Source organism: Mytilus trossulus, chromosome 7 (genome assembly GCF_036588685.1).
Source record: "Mytilus trossulus isolate FHL-02 chromosome 7, PNRI_Mtr1.1.1.hap1, whole genome shotgun sequence".
In the NCBI taxonomy this organism is placed as follows: domain Eukaryota; kingdom Metazoa; phylum Mollusca; class Bivalvia; order Mytilida; family Mytilidae; genus Mytilus; species Mytilus trossulus.
Genome location: NC_086379.1, coordinates 55,504,753 through 55,527,640, shown reverse-complemented (window position 1 = coordinate 55,527,640; position 22,888 = coordinate 55,504,753). Strand labels below are relative to the sequence as shown.

General features: G+C 31.5%; 1 protein-coding gene across 1 annotated transcript; it reads left to right on the top strand.

The window, feature by feature from the left end:
- The first annotated feature begins 2,131 nt into the window (after positions 1-2,131).
- On the top strand, positions 2,132-14,536 carry LOC134727152 (heparan-alpha-glucosaminide N-acetyltransferase-like). The gene is made up of 17 exons (XM_063591534.1): positions 2,132-2,233; positions 2,482-2,627; positions 4,307-4,428; positions 4,792-4,910; positions 5,662-5,731; positions 5,926-5,986; positions 6,383-6,573; positions 7,098-7,205; positions 7,877-8,028; positions 8,422-8,571; positions 9,960-10,071; positions 10,804-10,930; positions 11,261-11,347; positions 11,828-11,902; positions 12,744-12,814; positions 13,391-13,503; positions 14,169-14,536. Exons 1-17 carry the CDS (start codon positions 2,209-2,211, stop codon positions 14,342-14,344), a joined length of 1,905 nt encoding a protein of 634 aa, XP_063447604.1. The 5' UTR covers positions 2,132-2,208; the 3' UTR covers positions 14,345-14,536.
- Positions 14,537-22,888: the final 8,352 nt, after the last annotated feature.

The window sequence follows — 22,888 nt, the reverse complement described above, 5'->3', positions numbered from 1 at the left end:
TTGCCACATGTTTGTTCCCCTCTTTCAGGTCCTTTACTGTATTTATCTGTCATGGAATAAGTTATTGGTGTTAGATCTTTGAAAGTCATAGTTAAATCTTCTTATAACTTTTATTAGCTCAACTGGCCCTTTGAGGGCCATGTGAGCTTGTGCCATCACTTGGTGTCCATCATCTGTCGTTATAGACTATTTCAAAGAATATATTCCTCTGAAACTACTTAGCAAATACCTTCAAACTTTACTGAATATTCCTTAGTATCTATTGTATAAATTGTATCAAAAGTTTTGATCCATCAACAAACATGGCCACCATGGCTAAAAATAGAACATAACGCAAGATCAAGATTTATCAGCCCTGAATTTTTCAGACAAACTGAACAACCTTACACTAAATTGGTATTTTTTTTTTTTTTTTTTTTAATTTTTTTTTTACAGTTTTTTATTAATATCTTGAATGTTATAAAAGATAAAGATAAACTGGAACATCAAATTAAGATCTACGAAAAAAGTTTAAAAATATGGCTTAAATTGTCAATTGGCTCTTCAAGTTATTGCCCTTTAATAAAGATTTTTAGTTTACTAATTTGTTTTTTTTCTATCCATGAAAATTAAAAATTATAAACAGGTAGAAACTGCAAAAAATATAATAGATACTAGGTAATAATCTACAATTTAGCAAGCATAACTGATTGTAATAACGAGAACAACAAAATTGCAAAATTACATCTTTTTTTTAACAGGTGTGAGTGTTTTGACTAAGGGCATCTCTTGTTTTATGATATATATAATGTTGGGTTGCTGTCTCATTGATGTATATTGTATCTGAGACTGCTATAACACGTTATAGTAGTCTCAGATTGTACACATCTTGTCATCAGACTTTTGATTGATCATAGGCAGTAACTGATCCAGGAGTTTTGGAACCCACCAATTTGGGTGACAACTAATGCCCCTGTACGGGGACATATGGTGGGAGCACCACATTATAAATGACAGTCACATGTGTTGGAACACACAATTTTAAAAATGGCAAAGTAACTACCTGTAAGCGTAGCGATAATGAACGAGTTGATACAGTAGTTAAAATGGCCATAGACACGCCCGATAGTTTCTTAGCTGACAACTTTATTTAAACAAACAAAAAATATCATTTACAGTAACAAGCGACAGCCACTGAATAACAGGCTCCTGACTAGGGACAGTCAATGTAAAGTATACCCATCTCAATGATAGAAATTAAGAGTTGATTTCAATGACTGTGCATTTTCAATTTCTGTGCAGCAACATTTAAACAGCGCCTTCAAATGGAATAATCATCTCACAGTTGGTAGGATTTTCACAGGCTTGTGTTATGTATCCCGACCACCTTGAAAAAGAAAATTACTGCATCAAGGTTTCCAGAACAGAAAGCCAGAATAGTCTTCCATTCGTAAGTTTTACGGACGAAATTTAAAATAGTTAACCTTTATTGAATATCTGAGTCACAGATGACTACGTACGGGTATGTCTTTCTTGTTTCAGCAAAAATAGAAGGTCACTGTCTATATTTAATGCTTATGTGATAACTAGTACATTATAAACCATATTAATTTATGAATTTAATCAGTGTAACCATATCTTATAACAGGGACTTTCTATACTAAGTTAGTATAGAAAGTCCCTGTTTATATATACGAACAAGTTTTATTTCTTCTGGTGTTTTATCATTTCTGGTAGTGTTCATCTTCAGTTGTATCAGTTTCATCTAAATAATGTCTCGATCACACGTCATCCAGAAACAGCAGTGACGATGAGACTAGAACGATAGGGTGGTAAATTGTAAAAACGAAAAACCATATCATGATAACTTTAATATGCAACAATACAATTTTGTATCGCGACCGTTTTTTTTTTTTAAATTCTCGACTGAAGTATAGTCTTGACCGTCACTAACACACTCACCCACTTACACATTGTTACACGTGCACTTCCAAAATTACTGGGGATCATTCAAAGTAAGCCCAGCCATCCGGCTTGTATTTCTCACTCTTATCTAGTAAAAGGTATTAAAACAAATATTTTATAAAATTATATGATATCTTTCATGAGTTTATCTACTGATAGGGTATACTATTTCTCGTTATCAGGTTGAAATTTGTCCGAATATAATAATATGGTTGTTTGTTGACATATATAATATCAATCAAATGGATATGTAATTTAACAGAGATGAAATGTCGAACCATCCTTATCTGTAAGTAATCTATAACAAAAATATTGTATTTTATTTAAACATTTTCCGGTATTTTCGTCCCAAGATGTTTTAAATATTTTATTCAGTTTAATGGAGTTTCTGTTGTTAAACTTCCGTAATTGCAGCCAAAGGTTGTTGATTTTTAAAGTAAATTATTGAAAACAAACTTTTATGATGAAAAATTAATGCGAATACATGTATTGTTTAGCAATTAATATACGAACCTTAACAACCTCAATGTTTTGTAGTGTTAGTATTGTTTGATGGAGGGGTACATAGCCTGTCATTTGGAAAGTATCAGGATGATTCCAGCATCCCAATGGACAAAGCAAAAGTTACCATAACATCAGACATCGCCATTGATATTTCATCACAAAGTGAAGAATGTAATGGGGTAAATAAATCGTCCTTATATTCTGTCTCTATTGATGTTTGCATTTCATTAACACGCAGTAACTGATTTCAGCTCACCTGGACTGAAGGACCAAGTAAGTTTTTATCATCACTTCATCTTGGCGTCTGTCTTCCGTCGTCGTTAGCATTTAAAACAATCTTTTCCTCTAAAACTATGGAAATTTTACCAAATTGGCCACAATTACATTAGGCTATATAGTTTTAAAATGTGTCCGATGACCTCGCCTGCTAACAGACATGGCCGACATGGCTAAAAATAGAATTTAGAGATAAAATGCATTTTCAGCTTAATTCTTTGAAAATAAAATATTTAGATCAATTCTGACATTGGGTAAGTTTAAGATCTAACTGCACTGAAATTTTCAGACGAATCAGACAATCCGTTGTTGGGTTGCTGCTCATGAATTGGTAATTTTAAAGAAATTTTGCAGTTTTTTGTTATCATCTTGTTTATTATTACAGATAGCGATATACTGTAAACAGCAACTTTTTGTTTTGTAATTTTCTTTCAAAAATCTGCCGCTTTTGATTTTACTCCTGAGCCAAATTAAACGAAACATGGGCCGAATCATTATTAGGGTGTCGTATACTATTTACATTTGTTTTAACCATATAAGACATGATGTTTATATCCACTGCATATACAAGTGAGAGACGCCAGCTCTTTAGAGCCTCTAGTTTATAAATTTTAAAAGCCCTCTTGATATAACTTCATTTTCGATGCACATATTTGTATATATAATATAAGTTGATACACAAAATCTTTTTTTTTATGAGGCTTAGAACTTGGGGAAACCTCGTCCTTTACCTGTTTTATGCGACCGAATACTAACAAGTGTTGTTTACTTTCTGATATTGGCCTAATTTTGTGTTTATATTGTAGCTGAAAATGGCTACAATTATTGTTATGAAAATGCTAACACAAAAATCCCTAAACAAACACAGACAATTAATCAAACGTGAAATATACATTGAACGAAATATCACTTCGGTAAGGACTGATTTTGGCCTCATATTTCAGGTTTATCTGACGATAGATTTTGACAACTTTTTAAACACTTAAGTGTCTATTTTATTTAAATCAAGAAGTTTGGTCAAAGATTTTTAACTGATTTAGTCATTAAAAACGATCCGATTTAAGCTCAAATATGAAAAATCTACCAATTATGCCGAAAAATGTCATTTTTCAGACGGTTTTTGTTAAAAATGAAAGTGGCCGCATCCGTGTTCATCCTAAAGCTTTATATATGTTATGTTTTATCATTAAATACAACTTACATTTCAATATTAAGGATGAACACGAATGCGGCCACTTTCGTATTAAACGAAAACCGTCTAAAATTTAACTAAAATGATAGAATTGTGAAGATTTCAGTAATTTAGCACGACTAAATGATGCTAGTACCCGATATTTGTGCATCGTGTTGTCAAAAACAGCCCATATTTATGTAGCAGAAGCATTCTACTTTTCAATAAATAACTAAAAGTTTACATTTTAACAATTTTGTAAAACTGCTATATTTTGGGGCCAAAAAAGGGTCTTACTGAACCTACTCCTTTGGTAGATAAGTAAACACAAGGGGAACGATTCTAGCTGCAGTATAAAAGATCTTTATTGTTGGTCACTGGTGTATTTTCTTTTTATTATTTTTTTTGTAGTGCACCCTAGTTCCATTAGCTATTAATGTATCGAAAATAACGGTGTTAGTTGACACAAGATGGAAAACAAGATTGAATATAACAACAGATCTAGAGAATGTGAGGAAAACTTCAAACTGCAGGTAATTTTACTTCACAGTGATCAACACTATCATGAAATACAGAAAGCAAAATAAAAAGCAAACAAGTGCACAGTTTTAGAACATTCGCGTTTAAAACATGTACAAGTGACTGTGACTTACAGATCCAATGGGTCGGGTGTATTTTATTGTTTTCATGTACAGTATTATATCAATTTTGTATTTTTAATTGAAAAACTGGCAGTACACCTGTCGCTATAATAAATGTTTTACTTCCATACTTTCTGTAAAATTGTATAAAAAAGAGAAGTTTTTAATGATTAAATATTCATTTGACATATAATATATAAATTTCATTTGTACAATTCAAATATTTGTGCTGATCATGTCTTTTTAACATTTTAGTGAAGTGCATTTGTCAATGCATTTTAAAGAACAAGGAAGATACACAATACATGTAACTGCAACTGGTGGACTTTGGTGTGTTCTTGAGCTTACAAATTCACCAAAAAGTTCATTCATTGGTATTCTTATTGAATGATATTTTTTTCATTTGTTATACAATAAATGGACCTTACGTATATCAAAAACAGAGGAAACAGAAGAAATGAATGATGTGTAAACGTAATTTGTAAAACACCACTCTTCATCATAATCGTTCCATAAATCTAATTTCGTTGCGATAAAACATCAGTCTTTATTATAATAATGTCGGTTTGCTTAAAAAGAAAAATATGCAACCAGTAGAGCATGCAATAACGAAATTAAGTCTATTTTAAAAAACCTATTTGATGACACAAAAGTGAAAACAATCATCTGGAGGTAAGCAAACGACTATCAACTGTTGACGAGCGACAAAGTGTTTTGTACACGGTAAGAAGTTCGGATGGAATTGCAATTTTGCAGAAACTTTCTAAGACCTGTAATCATTAAATGATTAAAAAAAATACACAAACGTAAAGAAATGAATTCACGATTCAAGATTTACACAAACAAAATATCTTTTAAGGTCAATTTCCCAATGTCTTTTTTTTTTAATTTCCAAAAATTGTCAAAATGCGTGGTTCATTTATTTCAGTCTTTCGAATACACAGTAGTGAAGTTGATGCTTATTATTGAAAAAGCAGACCATAAAGTTATTAAGTGAAAATTATCAAAAAAAGTATTTTTCCTTAAACATGTTTTGCTTTCCTTTCATTTTGTCTTTAGTGCATACATGATATATATTTCTACTGTATATATTCTTAACTTGCTATTTTACTTTTTTCAATAAAGCACTATATGCAGCGGCTGGTATTTTCTTTGCTGTTGCTTTATTATGGTGGTTTTTAACAAAGTACTGTTGGTGAGTGTTATTCAAAAACTTATAATTTAAAATAACTTCCAAATAAAGAATGTTTTATAAGTTAAACTGTATACGGATGACCCATGAACCGACAGGCTTACAATAAATATAACTCAATATTAAAAAATCTCAAAAAATGTTTTTATTTATAAAGAAACCTTGATTTTAACTAGCATCATCTTTTCATTTTTCAGGGATAAGCTTTATCAAAAGATCTATCCAAACGACGGTGAAAATGAACCCCTTATTGATCAGGTAAAACGTTTCATTTATATTGTCAGGTATACATGAGGATATTCTTCTAGTGATATTCTGATTATTCCGTCCTAGCTATTGTTCCGTACAGGTCAAGTTTAGCTATGGCAAAGTTGACAACTCGTTCACGTCATGGTCGGCAATCAAACGACACAAAAAAATATGCGAAGCAGAATTGATCGACTGTTGTTGTATTGTCTTTCATTTCAACTCGAAAATTGTCATAAGTACCGGTTGACTCACACAGCTGCAATGTTGATATTGTCCAAAAATAAACGAATGTCAAATAATTATGACACAAATATCACATATTTATATACTATGCACTTTCCCATAAGGTATAATCTGTGAAAGAAATATATTACAAATTAACCCTATTTCTCCATCTTTATTGAGGTCACGATAAGCCATGATGGTTCACTGAAACATAGTCACGGTGGTTTGATATCATCAGTTAGTCTTACATCATCAACAGAAATACACGAATCAGGTAAACATGGTTCATCACAGAATCTTCAAGGTGCCCGTGAATCCCCAGATGCTAAACCAAAGAAAGAGAGGCTAAAATCATTGGACACATTTAGAGGGTAAGGACAAATTTAAACTTATTCAATACTCATGGACAAACAAAAATCTCTTTATATGGGTGTCTCTTTATCTGTGATACCCACCATATCGGTTTGTTACGTTGGTTTGTCTCTTGTAAATTTACGAAATTTGAACAATGGTGAACTACTATCGCCTTTTTAAATTGTATGCAAAATTTTACCAGTCCTTTTATATTTCCTACAATGTTTTGCTATTCAATTCAACTGAATTTGTTTATTTACGATTTAAGAGCATGTTGCTATTATGTAATCTGGATTTGAGGTCAATGTAAAAATTGCAAGAAATGACAATGCAGAAATTCTGTACATTTAACTTATCTCCACGTATATGCCTTTATATAGTCGGATAACGAACTAATCCAATGTTACTCGAATGACAATTTATAGGACAAAATTAAATAGAATGATGTTTAGCGGAACATTGAAACACAATTATTATTTGTTTAGGAACCCATCCTGTTAACGTATGTTGTTTTTGAATAAACCTTCAATCTTTGTTTCAGAATAAGCATAGTAATAATGGTTTTCGTGAATTATGGCGGTGGTGGATACTGGTTTTTCAGTCATTCAAAATGGAACGGATTGACAGTTGCAGATTTAGTTTTTCCGTGGTAGGTAGTTTTCTTTAACTTTTGTCTTTACTGTAGATATCGACCAAGTAAGTTATGTAAATTATGCAACATTGTCTAATACGATTTTATTTAAAAAAAATCCTCTTCACTAACTGAAGGTCTTCATAATTTTATCTCGAAATGAATTATTAAGCTTAGCTATACATTTGTACGTCAATGAGATAGCTTTCAAATGACACAAAAAAACCCAGTAGTCATCCAATTGTCTTTGTCACGGTTTGATTCAAAAACAAATTACTATCAAACTAGACATTAGTACAATCACAAAAATACTGAACTCCGAGAAAAATTAAAAAAGAAAGCCCTTAATCAAATGGCAAAATCAAAAGCTCAAACACATTAAACGAATGTATAACATCTGTCATATTCCTGACTTGGTACAGGCATTATCTTATGTAGAAATTGGCGGATTGAACCTGGTTTTATAGCTTACTAAACCTCGCATTTGTATATATATGACAGTCGCATCACATTTCATTATATTGACAAAGATACGTGCAATAAACAAATAGACACATTAGGCAAACATTTCAAAACTGTCAAAAAGTATTTATTTCTGATATTGCTAAGTTGACTACAATTATATCTATAATCAGATACTCCAAGGGATACACACAGTATCATAAAACAAAAAAATATGGATTTTGCAGGTTCATCTTTATCATGGGTACATCTATGATTTATTCCTTCACGAGTCTTTTGAGGAATGATACACCAAAGCACAAGATTTTTTTGAAGATATTAAGACGATCATGTATACTCTTTATACTTGGACTTATCATAAATACAAATGGAAGTTCTTGTAAGTGTTAAATTTTGTTATAAGTATTAAAATATTCAATTTTTGGTGACATACGTTCAGAAATATTGTATAATAAATAATGGTGGACTCGATGATTCAACTTTTGGCGAATATTTATTGTATCTTCAATTTGACTAATGGTGGACCAAAGTTGTAATTATCAACTGTGTGTGTTTGTTTTTTGTTTTTGTCTCAACGAAAACGACATACTAGCAACTGACTATTTCTAGTTGAAGAATTGCAACAGGTATTAGTCATAATGTGGTAGAATTGATTAGCGCAATTTACGTTTTGCTGTCTTGCTTGATTTGTCTTTGAAATTCTACATATAATAAATAGTTTCATTACACGTCTTTGTTCACTTTAGAATAAATGATAAATTTGACTTTTCAGCTATCAAGATGACAGAACTAAGAATACCCGGAGTTCTACAAAGATTTGCTGTTACTTATCTCATTACAGCCACAGTGCACATGTTTGTTGCTAAACTCCCGGATACGGTAATTATGTTTGAGAAAAATGTTTATAGAATGTCACTTTTCAGTTGAACAAATATGATGCGTGTATATTCAATTGTCTGTTTTGAATTTCCTACATTTTGTTTTGAGTTTCCTATATCCTGTTTTGAGTTTCCTTTAACCTGTTTTAGTTTAAAACGTATTTATTTATTATAGTGGATTGTGAAACAAAGTATTGCAACTTATACTAATCCGTTTCCACTGAGGTTTTGAGAATCCGTTATTCTATTTAGTGTTCTTTATTCTATTTTGAGTTTCCTTTATTTTCATTTGAGTTTCCTTTATTTTTTTTTGAGTATCCTTTAATCTGTTTGGAGTTTCTATTATCTCTGAGTTTCCTGTATCCTATTTTGAGTTTTCTCTATTCTGTTTTTGGTTTCCCCTTATCCTGTTTAGAGTTTCCTTACTCCTGTTTGAGTTTTCTTTTGTCCTGTTTTGAGTTTCCTCTTGTCCTGTTTTGATAACAGTGACTACAGAGGACATTCTACAAAGTCATGAATCTTGCTATTTAAATGATAAATAAACAGTAGTATACCAGTGTTATAAATCTGTAGAGAAAAAACAAATTTGGTTACAAATCAGAACCGAGGAAAACTCATTAATTATGAAAGGAAAACGAAGAAACAACAGTGCAACAGAAACAAACGCCAACACACATTGAAACGAAGAATTTGATTACAATTGCCACATTCCGGACTTGGTAAAGGACATTTAAGAAAAATGGTGCGTTAAATCTGGTTTAATGGCATGCCAAACCTTCCGCTTTATGCCAATGTTAACAATATCGCTAAAACACTACATGATAGAAACACACAAACAAATAATATATTACACGACACAACATGCAAATGAACTTGTTTTTTGAAATCATTTCTTTAATACAACGAATTCATTTTTAAAGTAGGTTTCAGTTATTATTTTTTTAGTGTCGATATTTTGAAACCTTAAAAGCTTAAACCTTCAGAAACTGCTGACACATTGTCATACAACAAAATCTTGTATCGATTTTATACTGATGTGTGTCTTATGTAATATTCGATGTGCATTTTCAAAACACAGCAGACTTGTACTCATAAAATTTAACTGTTTGAATACTTCAAAACATGTGGTACTATGCTTTCTGAACTGTAAAGACCCTTTACAACATTTCGTTGTAGTTAGTATGTGGCCAACTTCATTGCGGGGTATAATACCTATATCAAAGATAAGCAGAATAAATTTCCCGTTCTTCGTTGAGGTCGACCGAGCTTCTATGTGGATGTTAAGTAAGCACTTATCAATCAATTTGATATATGACAAAATATAATATTCACTGCTTTCTATTGCATAATTATAAAAATCTAAAATGAAGCATTTATGGTAATCAACATTTTTTTACTTCTGCTGATTATGCAAATTTATTTCAGATGCCAGAAAACAGATATAAAGATATATCCAACTACTGGGCGGAGTGGATTATTATTTCTTTGTTTATATTAGCTCATACATGCCTTACATTTCTGCTATATGTTCCTGGCTGCAAAAAGTATATCGCTCAATTAATATTTGTAGAATGCTCCAAAACATAACAAACGAAAACAGTGACGATGTTGTATGGTTGTTATTAACACAACTATCCATAAATATGACAGATCACTATATAAAAAAGAAGATGTGGTATGATTGCCAATGGGACAACTATCCACAAAAGACCAAAATGAGACAGACATTAAAAAAACTATAGGTCACCATACGGCCTTCAACAATGAGCAAAGCCCATACCGCATAGTCAGCTATAAAAGGCCCTGATAATTTGGCAACAATAGTCAAAACAATTACCATGTCATTACCAGTAAAAGGACCCATTGTTTAAAAAATTTGAAACATTTCTAAGATAAACCAACGTCCTGATTTATAAAACAACTATTAACGAATAACAAAACTGACAGACATGAACCAACGACAACTACTGGATTACAGTTTCCAGCTGATTAGGAAAACACATAAAAATGTAAAGCTTTTAAAATAAGTCATCACACACATTACAATCAGTATCTTTGTCGTTTTCATAATTCAATCGTCATTCTATGTATTCACAAGAACTTATTGTTTCGATTTTTTTAAAACTAAAAAAACAACTAAGCTTCGTCTTGTACATACATTTATAATTTCATACGATATAATTGCGTGTATGTTTAATAGTATTGCATGTAACAAGATTGCATTGATAAAGATATCATAGGGTTTGTGATAAAGCTAAGTTCATGTTAATATATAGAGGGTACCTTGGGCCAGGAGGACTAGACGACAATAGCACTCATCTTTATTGTACCGGAGGAACAGCAGGTTATATAGACAGAAAGGTTTTTGGAGAAAAGCATATTTTAGGATCTCCTACGTGTAAGGTACTATGATTTATTGCACTTGAAAACTTATTGCACATTGATTGTACTTGTTATTTTAGATTTGTAGTCCGAGTTTCGTTGAAAATTTCACTTACTAGTACTTCTTTTGTAGTATTTTATATCCATTAGTTGGATGCTTCATGCAAAACACTATCTGACCAAATTATTTGTCTTGTAGTGTAAATTTTTTCTTTCGGTTTTGTTGCATTTTACTTTTTATGGTGAAGTTTTGTAAGGTTTAAAGTTTTGCTAAAGTTTGTTATTTATTGGACTTTTTCACTTATACTGTACTTAAATTATATATGTTATTCGTATACTTATCTCTGTTAGGAAATTTATCACAACGTCCTGTCACATGAACCGGAAGGATTACTTGGAACCCTAACATCTTGTGTTCTTTGCTTTCTCGGACTTCAAGTAAGAAAATAATTTCGATCACTATTCAAATTAATACGATTTGAAAACAACACTGTGAGCATCTCGCTTATTAAGACATGTTTTGCAATTTCTGTAATAACGGACGGGGTCAAGATGCGATATGTACTATCTGACTAATAACCAATGCTCTACTATTGGTGTACTTTTCATTTTATGTTTTATTTCTTAATTTCAATTTTATAAATTTAAAAGAACTTATGCTTATTAAAATTGATTACAACCCACCATTTATAAAATGAAACTTTGACAGCTGGCTTCGATTGTCCGTTAGATACTTTTCTGTGTATTTTTCTACTTTGTAAATATTGGCTTTTCAAAAAAAAGTAAAATCACAAAAATACTGAACTTCAAACATGGTAGAACATATGTGGTGCATATTTCATTAATATCCTCTTTTTGTGCGCGTCAGAACTTTTGTTATTTCATACAACGGCATTTCAAATCATGCCTTTTTTTCAGGCAGGCAAAATTCTTTGTACATACAAAAGCAGATTAGACAGAGTAGTGCGATTCTGTACATGGGGAATTGTTTTGGTAAGCTTTGAAAATTAATTTGAGATCTTTACAACTTTAACATGTAAATAAAGGATTTGTTTTGGTAATTTAAACCTTACAAAATGAAAACAATAGGTTATTATTTCAATGCGTCCGATGTGTTTCTGGAAATGCCTTCAATAGGAATGCTTTAAATTCCAGGATATATTAGAACCAAAATAGTTGAAGAGCTTTATTACCAAAAGTACCTGAAGTAAAACAATTCTCAAATTCACCTACAGTCAACTTTGCCTGACTGATTGGAACCTCAGTTTTGTTAAAATTTGAAAATTTATTAACAAACAATTTGTGAATTTTGTTATAAATCATGTCAGTACCGAAGAACTGACTACTGAGCTACTGATATCCTCAGGAACCTTTAGTCCACCTGTAGAGGTATCAATTTAGTGCTGTTGAAAATAAAAACAACACGTTATTATTAATAGGGTCTGACGCGCTTTTCTAGATTTACCTTTATCTGGAAAGCTCAACAAAGCCGATTATTTGAAAGCCCAGGATATACAACTTTACCATGTTAATAAAAGAATTTGTTTTTGGCAAGCCTTACAAGTTTACCATGTTTACAACCTTCAGCAACTAAATATAGTTATTTGTTTTGGTAAAATTTACAATTTACCGTAAAAATGAGGAATTTATTATCTTTAGTTTGTAATGATATGATAACGCTTTTTCCAATATCATACACAATTTTTAATCATGATTCAGCGAAATGACGTTTTGATGAACTTATGCTTACGCAAACATTCGAACTAGAATCTAGCAATGTCTGTAAATAAGAATAACTAGTAAAATGTATCTTTCTTTTCCTATATCTTTACAGTGTCTGTTAGCAGGAATTTTGTGTAATTTTAGGAAAAACGATGGATGGATTCCTATCAACAAAAACTTATGGTAATGTTTTATCAATTGATTAATCCACATAGTTTATAAGTGTTATATTTCCTATTTTGTAAAGTGAAAAATTCATACTATATGTTTATCATATTTCCAAAGTAGTGAAATATAACACTAGCATTTGAACATACCGCGATATCTCTCTCAGTTAAGTCTTTTGATTTAAATTGTCCTTTGAAAATTTTCATCATTAATAACAATTGAATTGTTAGATTTATGTTAGAAATGAGCATGGTAATGGGGAATATGTCAAAGAGTAAACAATTCGAGCCTATCTGAAGTACACAAATGTGTCATCAACACAGCGAGAAAATCTTCTACCCGGAGGCAGGCTTCAACTGGCCTCTAAACGTATGGAATAGACAATGTTGTCGTATCAGAGGCTGATACAGGATTTCTTTAAATGGAAAAGGAATAAATGTTGGCCAATGTGAAAATATTTTCTGGACAATATTATTGTTTGAAATGATAAATTAAAACGGGCGTACACCTCTACACCCCATGGATCCGGAACTGCATCTCACTCCCAATGATGGGTAGAGAGACACTTACATATTATAATTCTATTTCTAGGTCTTTATCGTTTGTGTTCTGCCTTGGTGGTTTTGCATTCCTTCTGTTGTGTTTTTGCTATTTGATGATAGATGAATGGAAAATATGGAATGGAGCACCATTTTATTACCCAGGTAAGTAAAGGAAATAATTCAATATATCATTTTTACTTGTCGGTTGCATAAAATCTGTAACCACCAGACGGGACAAAATCTTGCACAAAACTAAAAAGGTAGCAAGATGTATCTATATATACGAGAGCTTTATCTTAAAAAAACGTGTAATGAACCAATTGCAACCATTATATTGAATCGATACAAATGAGTTCTATGATAATAATACAAACAAACTAACGCCTTACTTGTTCATCTTTTTGTTTAACATATAGATGAACACGTTTGCCTTTGTCAAAGCCATTTCTTCACAGAAGCTTATGTAAACACTTTGTCGACCTTACTGTATACATCTGTTTGATGTGATCTCCCACTAGATTTGGTATCAATTGTATTCGATATTATCTTGTTCTTGACAAAATTCAAAAGAAATATCATATCAATTTGAGATTCACAGGTAAACAAAGTATCAAACTGTTGAAAGACAGCTAAGAAACAATGATGACTGAATTTGACTAGGTATTTGTTTTGATGTAAGAGAATCCAAAAGAGTTTAAAAGGCCAAATAAAGTACGAAGTTGGGGAGCATTGAGGATCAAAATTTATGGTTTTGAATGCCTGTTACTTATAACATATTGTCTTTCAGCTATGTGATAGTTTCTTTGTAATTAGTTCCATTATTTCAGGTATGAATGCCATATTGGTATATATGGGACACGAACTTTTGCATAAGAACTTTCCAGTTAGTTGGGACGTCCCAGAAACACATGCGAGTAAACTTGCAATAGACCTCTACGGTGCAAGTTTATGGGTCATAGTAGCTACATATTTATACTATAAGAAATCATTTTATGTAATATAAAATTGTCATTAAATTAATTTTATTCTTACCATTGCAAAACATGTTGCACATGTCATTTTATCTATAGATTTATACTATAAGAAATCATTTTATGAAATTTAGAATAGTTATTAAATTTATTTTATTCTGGACAGTGCAAAACATGATGCATAATTCAATACGAAACCTTTATTTAACCAATCATTACCCATAAAGGACATGTTACATATTATTGTTACAAAAACTATTTAATATGGTTAAAAAAAAATCAATGATAAATTGCTTTTGATAATTGATTAAATGAACGTTGAAACATTTTGTTTGTTCATCAATAAAACATAAAACTTATTATTGCAACTTAGAAGTCAAAATCTATTTGTTTTGTGTGTGAATATGTTTTTTTTAACATGATGTGTGCAATCAGAGCACTATTATCACATCGAGTGATACTGCTTGTGAATGCGTGTATTTGTTCTTATCTTTTATGTTTTATTTTGTCGTTTTTTGAAAGTGTACTGTACTTATTTTATGTAGTCGATTTTCGATCTCTTTAAAGCTTATGTTATATGTAAAGGATACTTATCGGCTTGAAATAAATCTTTGGACGTTTACTTGACTTCAGTTGCCTTAACTGTCATTTATCAATAGTTTGATTTTGTTATAGTTTTAAATTAATTCAGAAAAGAAAGACGAAAGATACCAGAGGGAAGTCAAACTCATAGATTGAAAATAAACTGACAACACCAGGTTGCTGATATTAAGAAATATATTGAATAAAGGCGACACTAGTTTGACGATGTTCAAATCTGGTTAATCCTCGAAAAAATAGGCAGACACTGTGGTAATCGCAATGTTAAACTCATTTCTTCGGACACCAATATGATTTTGTTTACAAAAAAACAGTATCTGTGTCACAGATGACCATTGAACTGTTTAATTTGTCGTAACACAATCCCGACTTCTTTCCTCGATTGTAGATTACGAACAGGACGTATCACCAAAATGGTATTTATTTTGAATAACAAGACGTCTGCCACTTGTAATGCAGGGTCTGCTTACCGCATCACAGCACAAGGAATCAATTGGTTATGTTGTAACGTTTTATCTTTGTTTTTCTGTCTGAAAAATTTATTAATTCTGTCTGTTTTCGAACAATATTCATGTTCTTATACCACTGAAAAATCTGTATTGTTTGGACACTTAGCATGTGGTAAATAACAATCATTTCAGTTAGTTTTTTCAAGTGTTCTCTGGATATTTTGATTGAACCTGCTAACAGAATAATAAGGTACATGAATTGAAGTCCCCGGATCCGAAATTAAAACAAAAAACAAACTTCTACAATGGCGAGATCTGAAATATATACACTACAAACCATTAAAAGTCTGAAATGGCCTATAGCTGTACTCTATTGTACTGATTTTTACTCGACCAGTCTGAATTCGTCTGAAATTTACTTGATACTACTCGACTGTAGTCTGAACCATACTTAACAGTCTGAATGTGTACTTGGCCAGTACTTGACCATTTTATACTAGTTTGAACCGTACTCGACCTATTCTGAACCGTACTTGACCTAGTCTGAACCATACTCGACCTAGTGTGAACCATACTTGACCAAGTCTTAATCATCTTAGACCTATTATTTGTATCTATCAACTGAATTTTATCAATTTAGGATTTTTTTAATAGAAATGAAATTTGAACAACAACTTGAAATTAAAAATGTATTCAATTCAGTATTGAAATCAAAATTTCACAATAATCAATCATACTATAACTTCAACACTATATTAATCAACACTTACGTAATACTATATATCAACTTTTAAAATATAAATAAAACAAGCTGATCAAATAATCTAAAAAATGAATTGTGACTAACAAATGACTAATATTTTCAATATTTATTCAAAATTTTATGAATATTTCGGAAGCATTTTATGGTACTAGTAACTGGAATTTTTTCCCCATTAACTTAAGCCTAGTATACGTTTAGTTAAGTTGAATTGATAATGCATTGAACGTTTTTTTTATTTATTTATTTATATTTAAAATAGTATTTAAAACAACTTAATAAATAAAAAAAATATGAGAGCTTTTAAATTGTTTTGTTTTATTATACCAAGAATTTAATGTTATCATGATAAAAGAATTTCCATAGCAATCCTTGATAACCTTTTTAAAAAAGGAAATGTATTCCAAAGTAACAGTAAACAAATTTTTCAATTAATTTAAGTATTTTTTTTGTCAAATTAACATGGCATACATAAAGCACTTTCATATGTTCTAATTACCTCGAGCTCAGTACATGTGTGTTTTAAAAAGAAAGTCCTATTTTCTTAAATTTGTGTATTACTTATCTAGTACACATATGTACATTCGAAAGGCCTTGTTATTTACCTGAAACAGGATGTTGCAGATTTGAATCAATGTTTTAAAGAGATCGAGTTTGGTCGGAATGTAAAAAAATTACCGATCAGTACTCGATCATTTCGACCTTTGCTCGACTAAAGTCCGATCATTTCCAGATTAACTCGACCAATGTCCGATCTCCTCTTAGAGATCGAAGAGTGGTCGAATGGGGTGGCGAAAGGATCGGGTATTGGTCGAGTTGGTCTTGGATGAAATAAATATAGAAGTCGTAGTGATCTGGAAGAGATCGGACATTGGTCGAGTTAATCTGCAAATGATCGGACTTTGGCTAGCAAAGGTCGAAATGATTGAGTACTGATCGGTAATTTTTTTATATCCCGACCGAACTCGATCTCTACACGATCCTTTCCCGATCAATTCGACCGCTACTCGACGACTTCTCGATCTCTTCTCGAGTGGCTTGCTTTTTTGACATGTCAAAAACTATCGGATAGAATGTCAGATCGATGACGAGTAAGGTAGACTATCCCGAACATCCTTTTCGATTGAACCAGACCAGTCTCCCGATCACGTAATTTGTCTTTATCGGGCTTGATCGAGTTGATCTGATCGGCAGTGTGAACCTATTTTAAGGTAGACTATCGCGAACATCCTTATTGATTGAATCAGACTATTCTCCCGATCACGTAATTTGTCTTAATCGGGCTTAATCGAGTTGATCTAATCGACAGTGTGAACCTAGCTTTAAGTATGGGTTTAAACTGTTTCAAACTGGTCGAGTAATAGTTCAGACTATTTTCAACGGCAAAGATAAGGGTCAAGTACGATTCAGTACAGTCAAGTATGGTTCAGACTGGGGTCGAGTAATGTCAAGTAAAAGTCCGACCAATTCAGACTGGTCGAGTAAAAATCAGTACAGTCGAGTAGAGATATAGGCCATTTCAGACTTTAATGGTTTGTAGTGATAGTAAATTCTAACAGTACTTTTATAAATTTTACATGGCATTTTGATCGTTCTGTGCATTTTATTATTGATGAAATCGGTATAGTGGATTGTTATATCCTTGGAAAATTTTCCGATCCGTATTCAATGGTTTGTTGCTTGTATTATTGTTGATGTTTGAAGTGATTTTAAAATCGACTTTCATTTAATTTGACACTTCGGATTTTGCCATTAAAAACTGACTGCCATAAAAAAAATCATAATAGTGCTGAGAGTGGCATTAAATAAACAAGTATCAATTAATCAATTTAATGTTTTTGGAGCGTACCTGTTGAAGATAATTCCATAAACACGTAACACATTAAAATCGGTATTTTATGTTTGACAACTGTTTGATTTTGATATATCTGTATGATTGTAATGTATGAAACACTGACAGAGTAGGGTCCAAGAACACTTTTGAAAGGAATTAAGTATACAATAAAATATTTTTAAGGTACCAATAACATTTAAATATCAACACAAATTAAGTGACTTTTACACACAGCCTGGTACTTGCCTTTGAACTGTTTCTCCATAAACCTTAGTATAAGATATATAGGACATTTTTTCTGAGACAAGTGCCTGTGCTTTATAAAGAATTTACTAGCTGTTAGAAATCACACTTGTCTAAACAAAGTCATTTATTTTGACCATCATTGAGGAGACATGAATTTTCAGAACGTGCATATTGTGCAGTAAAATGGTGCGTTTAAATAGCAAATAACAAATAGATGCTGAACATTTGCTAATACTCATTAACAATATGAAATATGTCCGCTTTTCAGGGATAGAATTGAACATGAGTATCATTTCTGTATTTACTGTAAAGATTTACAATTAGATTTAAGCAAACATGCATATTCTTCTTGAAAGTAAGTAACAACGTGCCATCTTGTTGCCGTAGAAAAACAATTAATTCTATTTTGAAATAAACAAGCTGACAATTGCATTCTATGTGAAGCTGGAATAAACTGTATGCATGATACGAACATTTATTCAAAATAAAACTAAAGTTACCAAGACCTGTTGTACTGTTTATGTTTATTGTATTATCTAGTTAAACAGTATGACTGACCCCAGCAATATAGATTTTTTAAAATGTTTGTCAGCTACCACTGACAAATATAGACGTGTATCATTGAGAAATATGTCTGTGTACATATTCTGTTGGTTTTATTGTAGTAATTATATTTTCTGTTGTATTTTGTAAATGTCAGTTGTCATGTATTGGAATTGACACACAACAAAACAACATGGCTCAATCAACTATTAAACAAAATAATAAAAAAAAACATTTACAGATATAGGGCGGAAAAATCACACTATCTTTCGAATACTGATCATTTTTTACTTGTAGTCTTCAGTTTAAATTCCTCCTGTGTTTCTATGATGAGCGTATTTGGTTGTATACGATTTTTATTAGCATTTACAGAAATTGTAAAGATGTTACACACACAATTATATGAACATCACATAATAACATAAATTGTACAAATTGTTAAATCATTTTTTATGTCCAACTTCTTGCAGTTTTCTGGTATTCCTCAGTACTAGTTTAGTTATCTGTCCGATGTTGTCTACATCCTGCGCAGTATCCAGTTCATTTCTAATATCTGTTATTTCAGAAATCACCTTTATTCGTTGGATGGTCTGCAATATAAACATGTGTTTTAAAGAATAACATTATTCATATTATCTGAGTTGTATAAGGTATGAAAGCTTGGAGTATCGTAAGCAAACCTTGAAATCTAGATAAGTTCTGTACAATATAATGTTATCAACGGACCAAGTTAAAAGTGACTTTGTTTCGCCATTATCATCCTGATCAATTTGGTCATCCAGAAGGCACTCTTCAGATTTTTGCATAAAACAACTTTTTAAATTGATATCAAATAAACGACTATTTTAAGAAATAATTCAGTCTATGAAAGGATAACATAAGAAATGTTCTGCATATTGATAAACGCGGAAAATTGAATTATAATTATCTTTATCTTACAGTATAACTTGCAATATAAAAACGGGTGTGTTTTATATTGTTATATGCTAAAATATACGGGTTTTATGTAAAGTGTACTTTTTCGTTAGTGTTCTCTTATTCTCATTGCAACGAATAAAAAGGTTATAATTTAATATAGTGTATATCCAACTGAATTTAATGAGTTAAATTATTTTAAAAACAAATGTTGCTTATTATCAACTTGCTTTAATCGATAGTTTCGTCGATGTGCGAAGAAAATATCCCGAAATTCAATTTCAGGATTCAAAAAACAAGAAATCTTAAAAGTAACGTATGTAGTGTTTGAAATTCATTTCGAATTTTATTCTCCTGGCAGAAATAAACCAATTAAAAATATTACACTTTGAGTAAAAACAGATATTTGAGGTGAACAGTATACATGTTTAAAAACTTCTATTCTTTTTCTATGTAGACTGACATCAAAGACTTTACGATAAAACAATATATGGGACAAAAATTATAATATTTAAAATTACCTTTCCATCCATGACAACAACTAAAGTATCCAAAGAAACTGGTTGGCATAGTGTCAAATAACGATGATGTAAGTATGCTATTCCAGCGGCAAGTTGTGAGACCAGACGAATACTCTCCCGAATGGTAAGTTTCCTCGAAGCAAACAGTTCTCGAAGAGTTGTGTGTTTCATCTGAAGCATCTTGTAATTGTTGATAAATACTGAGGACATGAACATTTCATCAGATGCAGCTGAAATAGTATATTAAGTTTATTTTATATGTTTTGATTTAAAGTACACAATAACTAAAGGCTCTAAAGAGCATGTGTCGCTCACCTTGGTCTATGTGAATATTAAACAAAGGACGCAGATGGATTCATGACAAAATTGTGTTTTGGTGATGGTGATTGTTTTGTACATCTGACTTTTCTGAACATGCTTGCTTCTTACAATTATCTCTATCTTTAATGAACTAGGCTCAGTAGTTTCAGTGGAATATGTAAGTAAGAATTTACAAATTTTATGAAAATTGTTGTAAAATTGACTATAATAGACAATAACTCCTTAGGGGGTCAATTGACCATTTTGTCATGTTGACTTATTTTTAGGTCTTACTTTGCTGTACATTATTGCTGTTTACAGTTTATAGGTATCTATAATGATATTCAAGATGATAACAAAAAACGGCACAATGTCAATAAAATTACTAATTCAGGGGCAGAAACCTAAGAACGGATTGTCCGATAAATCTGAAAATTTCCAGGCAGATAAATTTTGACCTGATAAACAATTCAACCACAGTCAGATTTGCTCTAAATGCTTTGGTTTTTGAGTTATAGGCCAAAAACTGCATTTTACCCCTTTGTTCTATTTTTAGCTGTTGTGACCATCTTGGTTGGATGGCCGAGTCACCGGACATATTTTTTTTAGACTAGATAACCCAATGATGATTGTGGCCAAGTTTGGTTTAATATGGCCCTGTAGTGTCAGACGAGAAGATTTATGTAAAAGTTAATGACGACTGATGACGACGACGGACGACGGACGCAAAGTGAAGAGAAAAAAAGCATTCACCAAAAATCAGTTCGGTGAAAGAAAGTAGAAAGATTCAAATAAGACACGGAAGGTAAAAAATTAACTTACAACGTCATGGCTTCATAAAGGCAATTCAAAGATATGAATCGATTGAAAAAACAAGACCTGATTACAAAATAAAACAGAGGGAAACACTACATTACCTATAAGAAAAAAAACCCAAAGAAACAACAGGAACACTGAGGTGAAACCAAAACAAACGCCAACAAACAACAACATAGACAGAAACGATCAACGGCCATATTTCTGGATTGGTTCAGGAATTTTTGGAGGTTTTGGGTTTATGGCTAGCCAAACATCCCGCTTATATGATAATTTAAATTACGTGACCGAAACAAAAACTTACAAAAAGACAGGGAGATAAACACAAAACACAACACCAAAAAAGTTAAAGACTGAGCAACACGAATCCTGCCAATACTACGTGTCATCTCATGTGCTCTGGACAGGAACTCAGATCTTGCTCCACTTATGGTAACTGCTGTGTTACTTGTGTTTAAATAAAAAAATATGTTGAGTCTAATTCATAATTTGGGAAACTAGGACGAAATATAGGACTATTTGAACATTTTCGTCGTCAGCCTTTTTCTCTTTGAAAACTTAATTTGTCAATTTAGGGGCATACTTTAAAATATTCAATGACAAAAATGCCTCGTCAAGTGGCATTTACATCTATACTAAGAGCATTAGCAATTATTTTTGTTTTTAATGGTAATTCTCTTGAGATTTAATAATTTTTTGGCTGTCTTTTTATCAACTGCTTACACGAAATATTTTCGATAATGATAAATTTCATAAAAAAAACCCAATAAGACACCATGTGCAGGTGTTGCTGGAATGTTGCTATCAAGAAATGGAAAGTTCAAAATTGGAAAGCTGTTATCTCTTTTACTCGTAAAGTTTTGTTTTCAATCGTCCCTCATTGTCAATTTCTAAATGTAAGTCAATATATGAGGCCGACTTTACTGTAGACGAAATGAAACTTTGACATGAGTTTGAGTTCTTACCTCTACGTCGGTATTTAACTTTGGAAATCTGAAATATTTTGACAGACATCTTTGCCATAATATTTGGTTTCTACAAAACAAATTACGAAACAAATGAAAAGATAATTTCATATAGCAGAAAAAAAGAAAAAAAAAATACCGACATTGCTTACGAAGCTAAATGGCCTTTTATCTTTTATCCCGTTTATGACAATATAATAAAGAAGAATATAATTTGGCAAGTACTTTTTAGCATTTTTTTTTAACAGAATGAATATATCAAATTGGTTTTTTTTGTGTTACGTTTGTATGGCTGGTTTATTAAAACAACAAAAATTTGGTTAAATATAACAATTTTAGATTTATGTCTGCAGACATACAATAACAACAACCACAAAAAACGTTAAGCTCCTAATATGTAAAAAACTGAATAACAGTATCATACTTCTTGCAATTTAAGAGTTACTTGATTATATGACATTGTTTAATGTCTGACGAAAGAGTATGTTCCTTGTTTGACAAGTACCGAAAGCAGACTTTAAATAAATCAATTAAAAAAGAAAAACATAGGTTTGCATAAAATTGAGAAAGGAAATGGTGAATGTTTCAAAGCGACAACAACCCTACCATAGAGCAGACAACAGCCGA

What these genes read in the sequence shown, in the direction of transcription:
- LOC134727152 (XM_063591534.1), top strand. Translation starts at nt 2,209, where the DNA reads ATGAAATGTCGAACCATCCTTATCT. An exon ending in ATGTCGAACCATCCTTATCT is followed by an intron (nt 2,234 to 2,481) that starts GTAAGTAATCTA and finishes AATGTTTTGTAG; the next exon opens with TGTTAGTATTGTTTGATGGA. An exon ending in TAGGATCTCCTACGTGTAAG is followed by an intron (nt 10,931 to 11,260) that starts GTACTATGATTT and finishes TATCTCTGTTAG; the next exon opens with GAAATTTATCACAACGTCCT.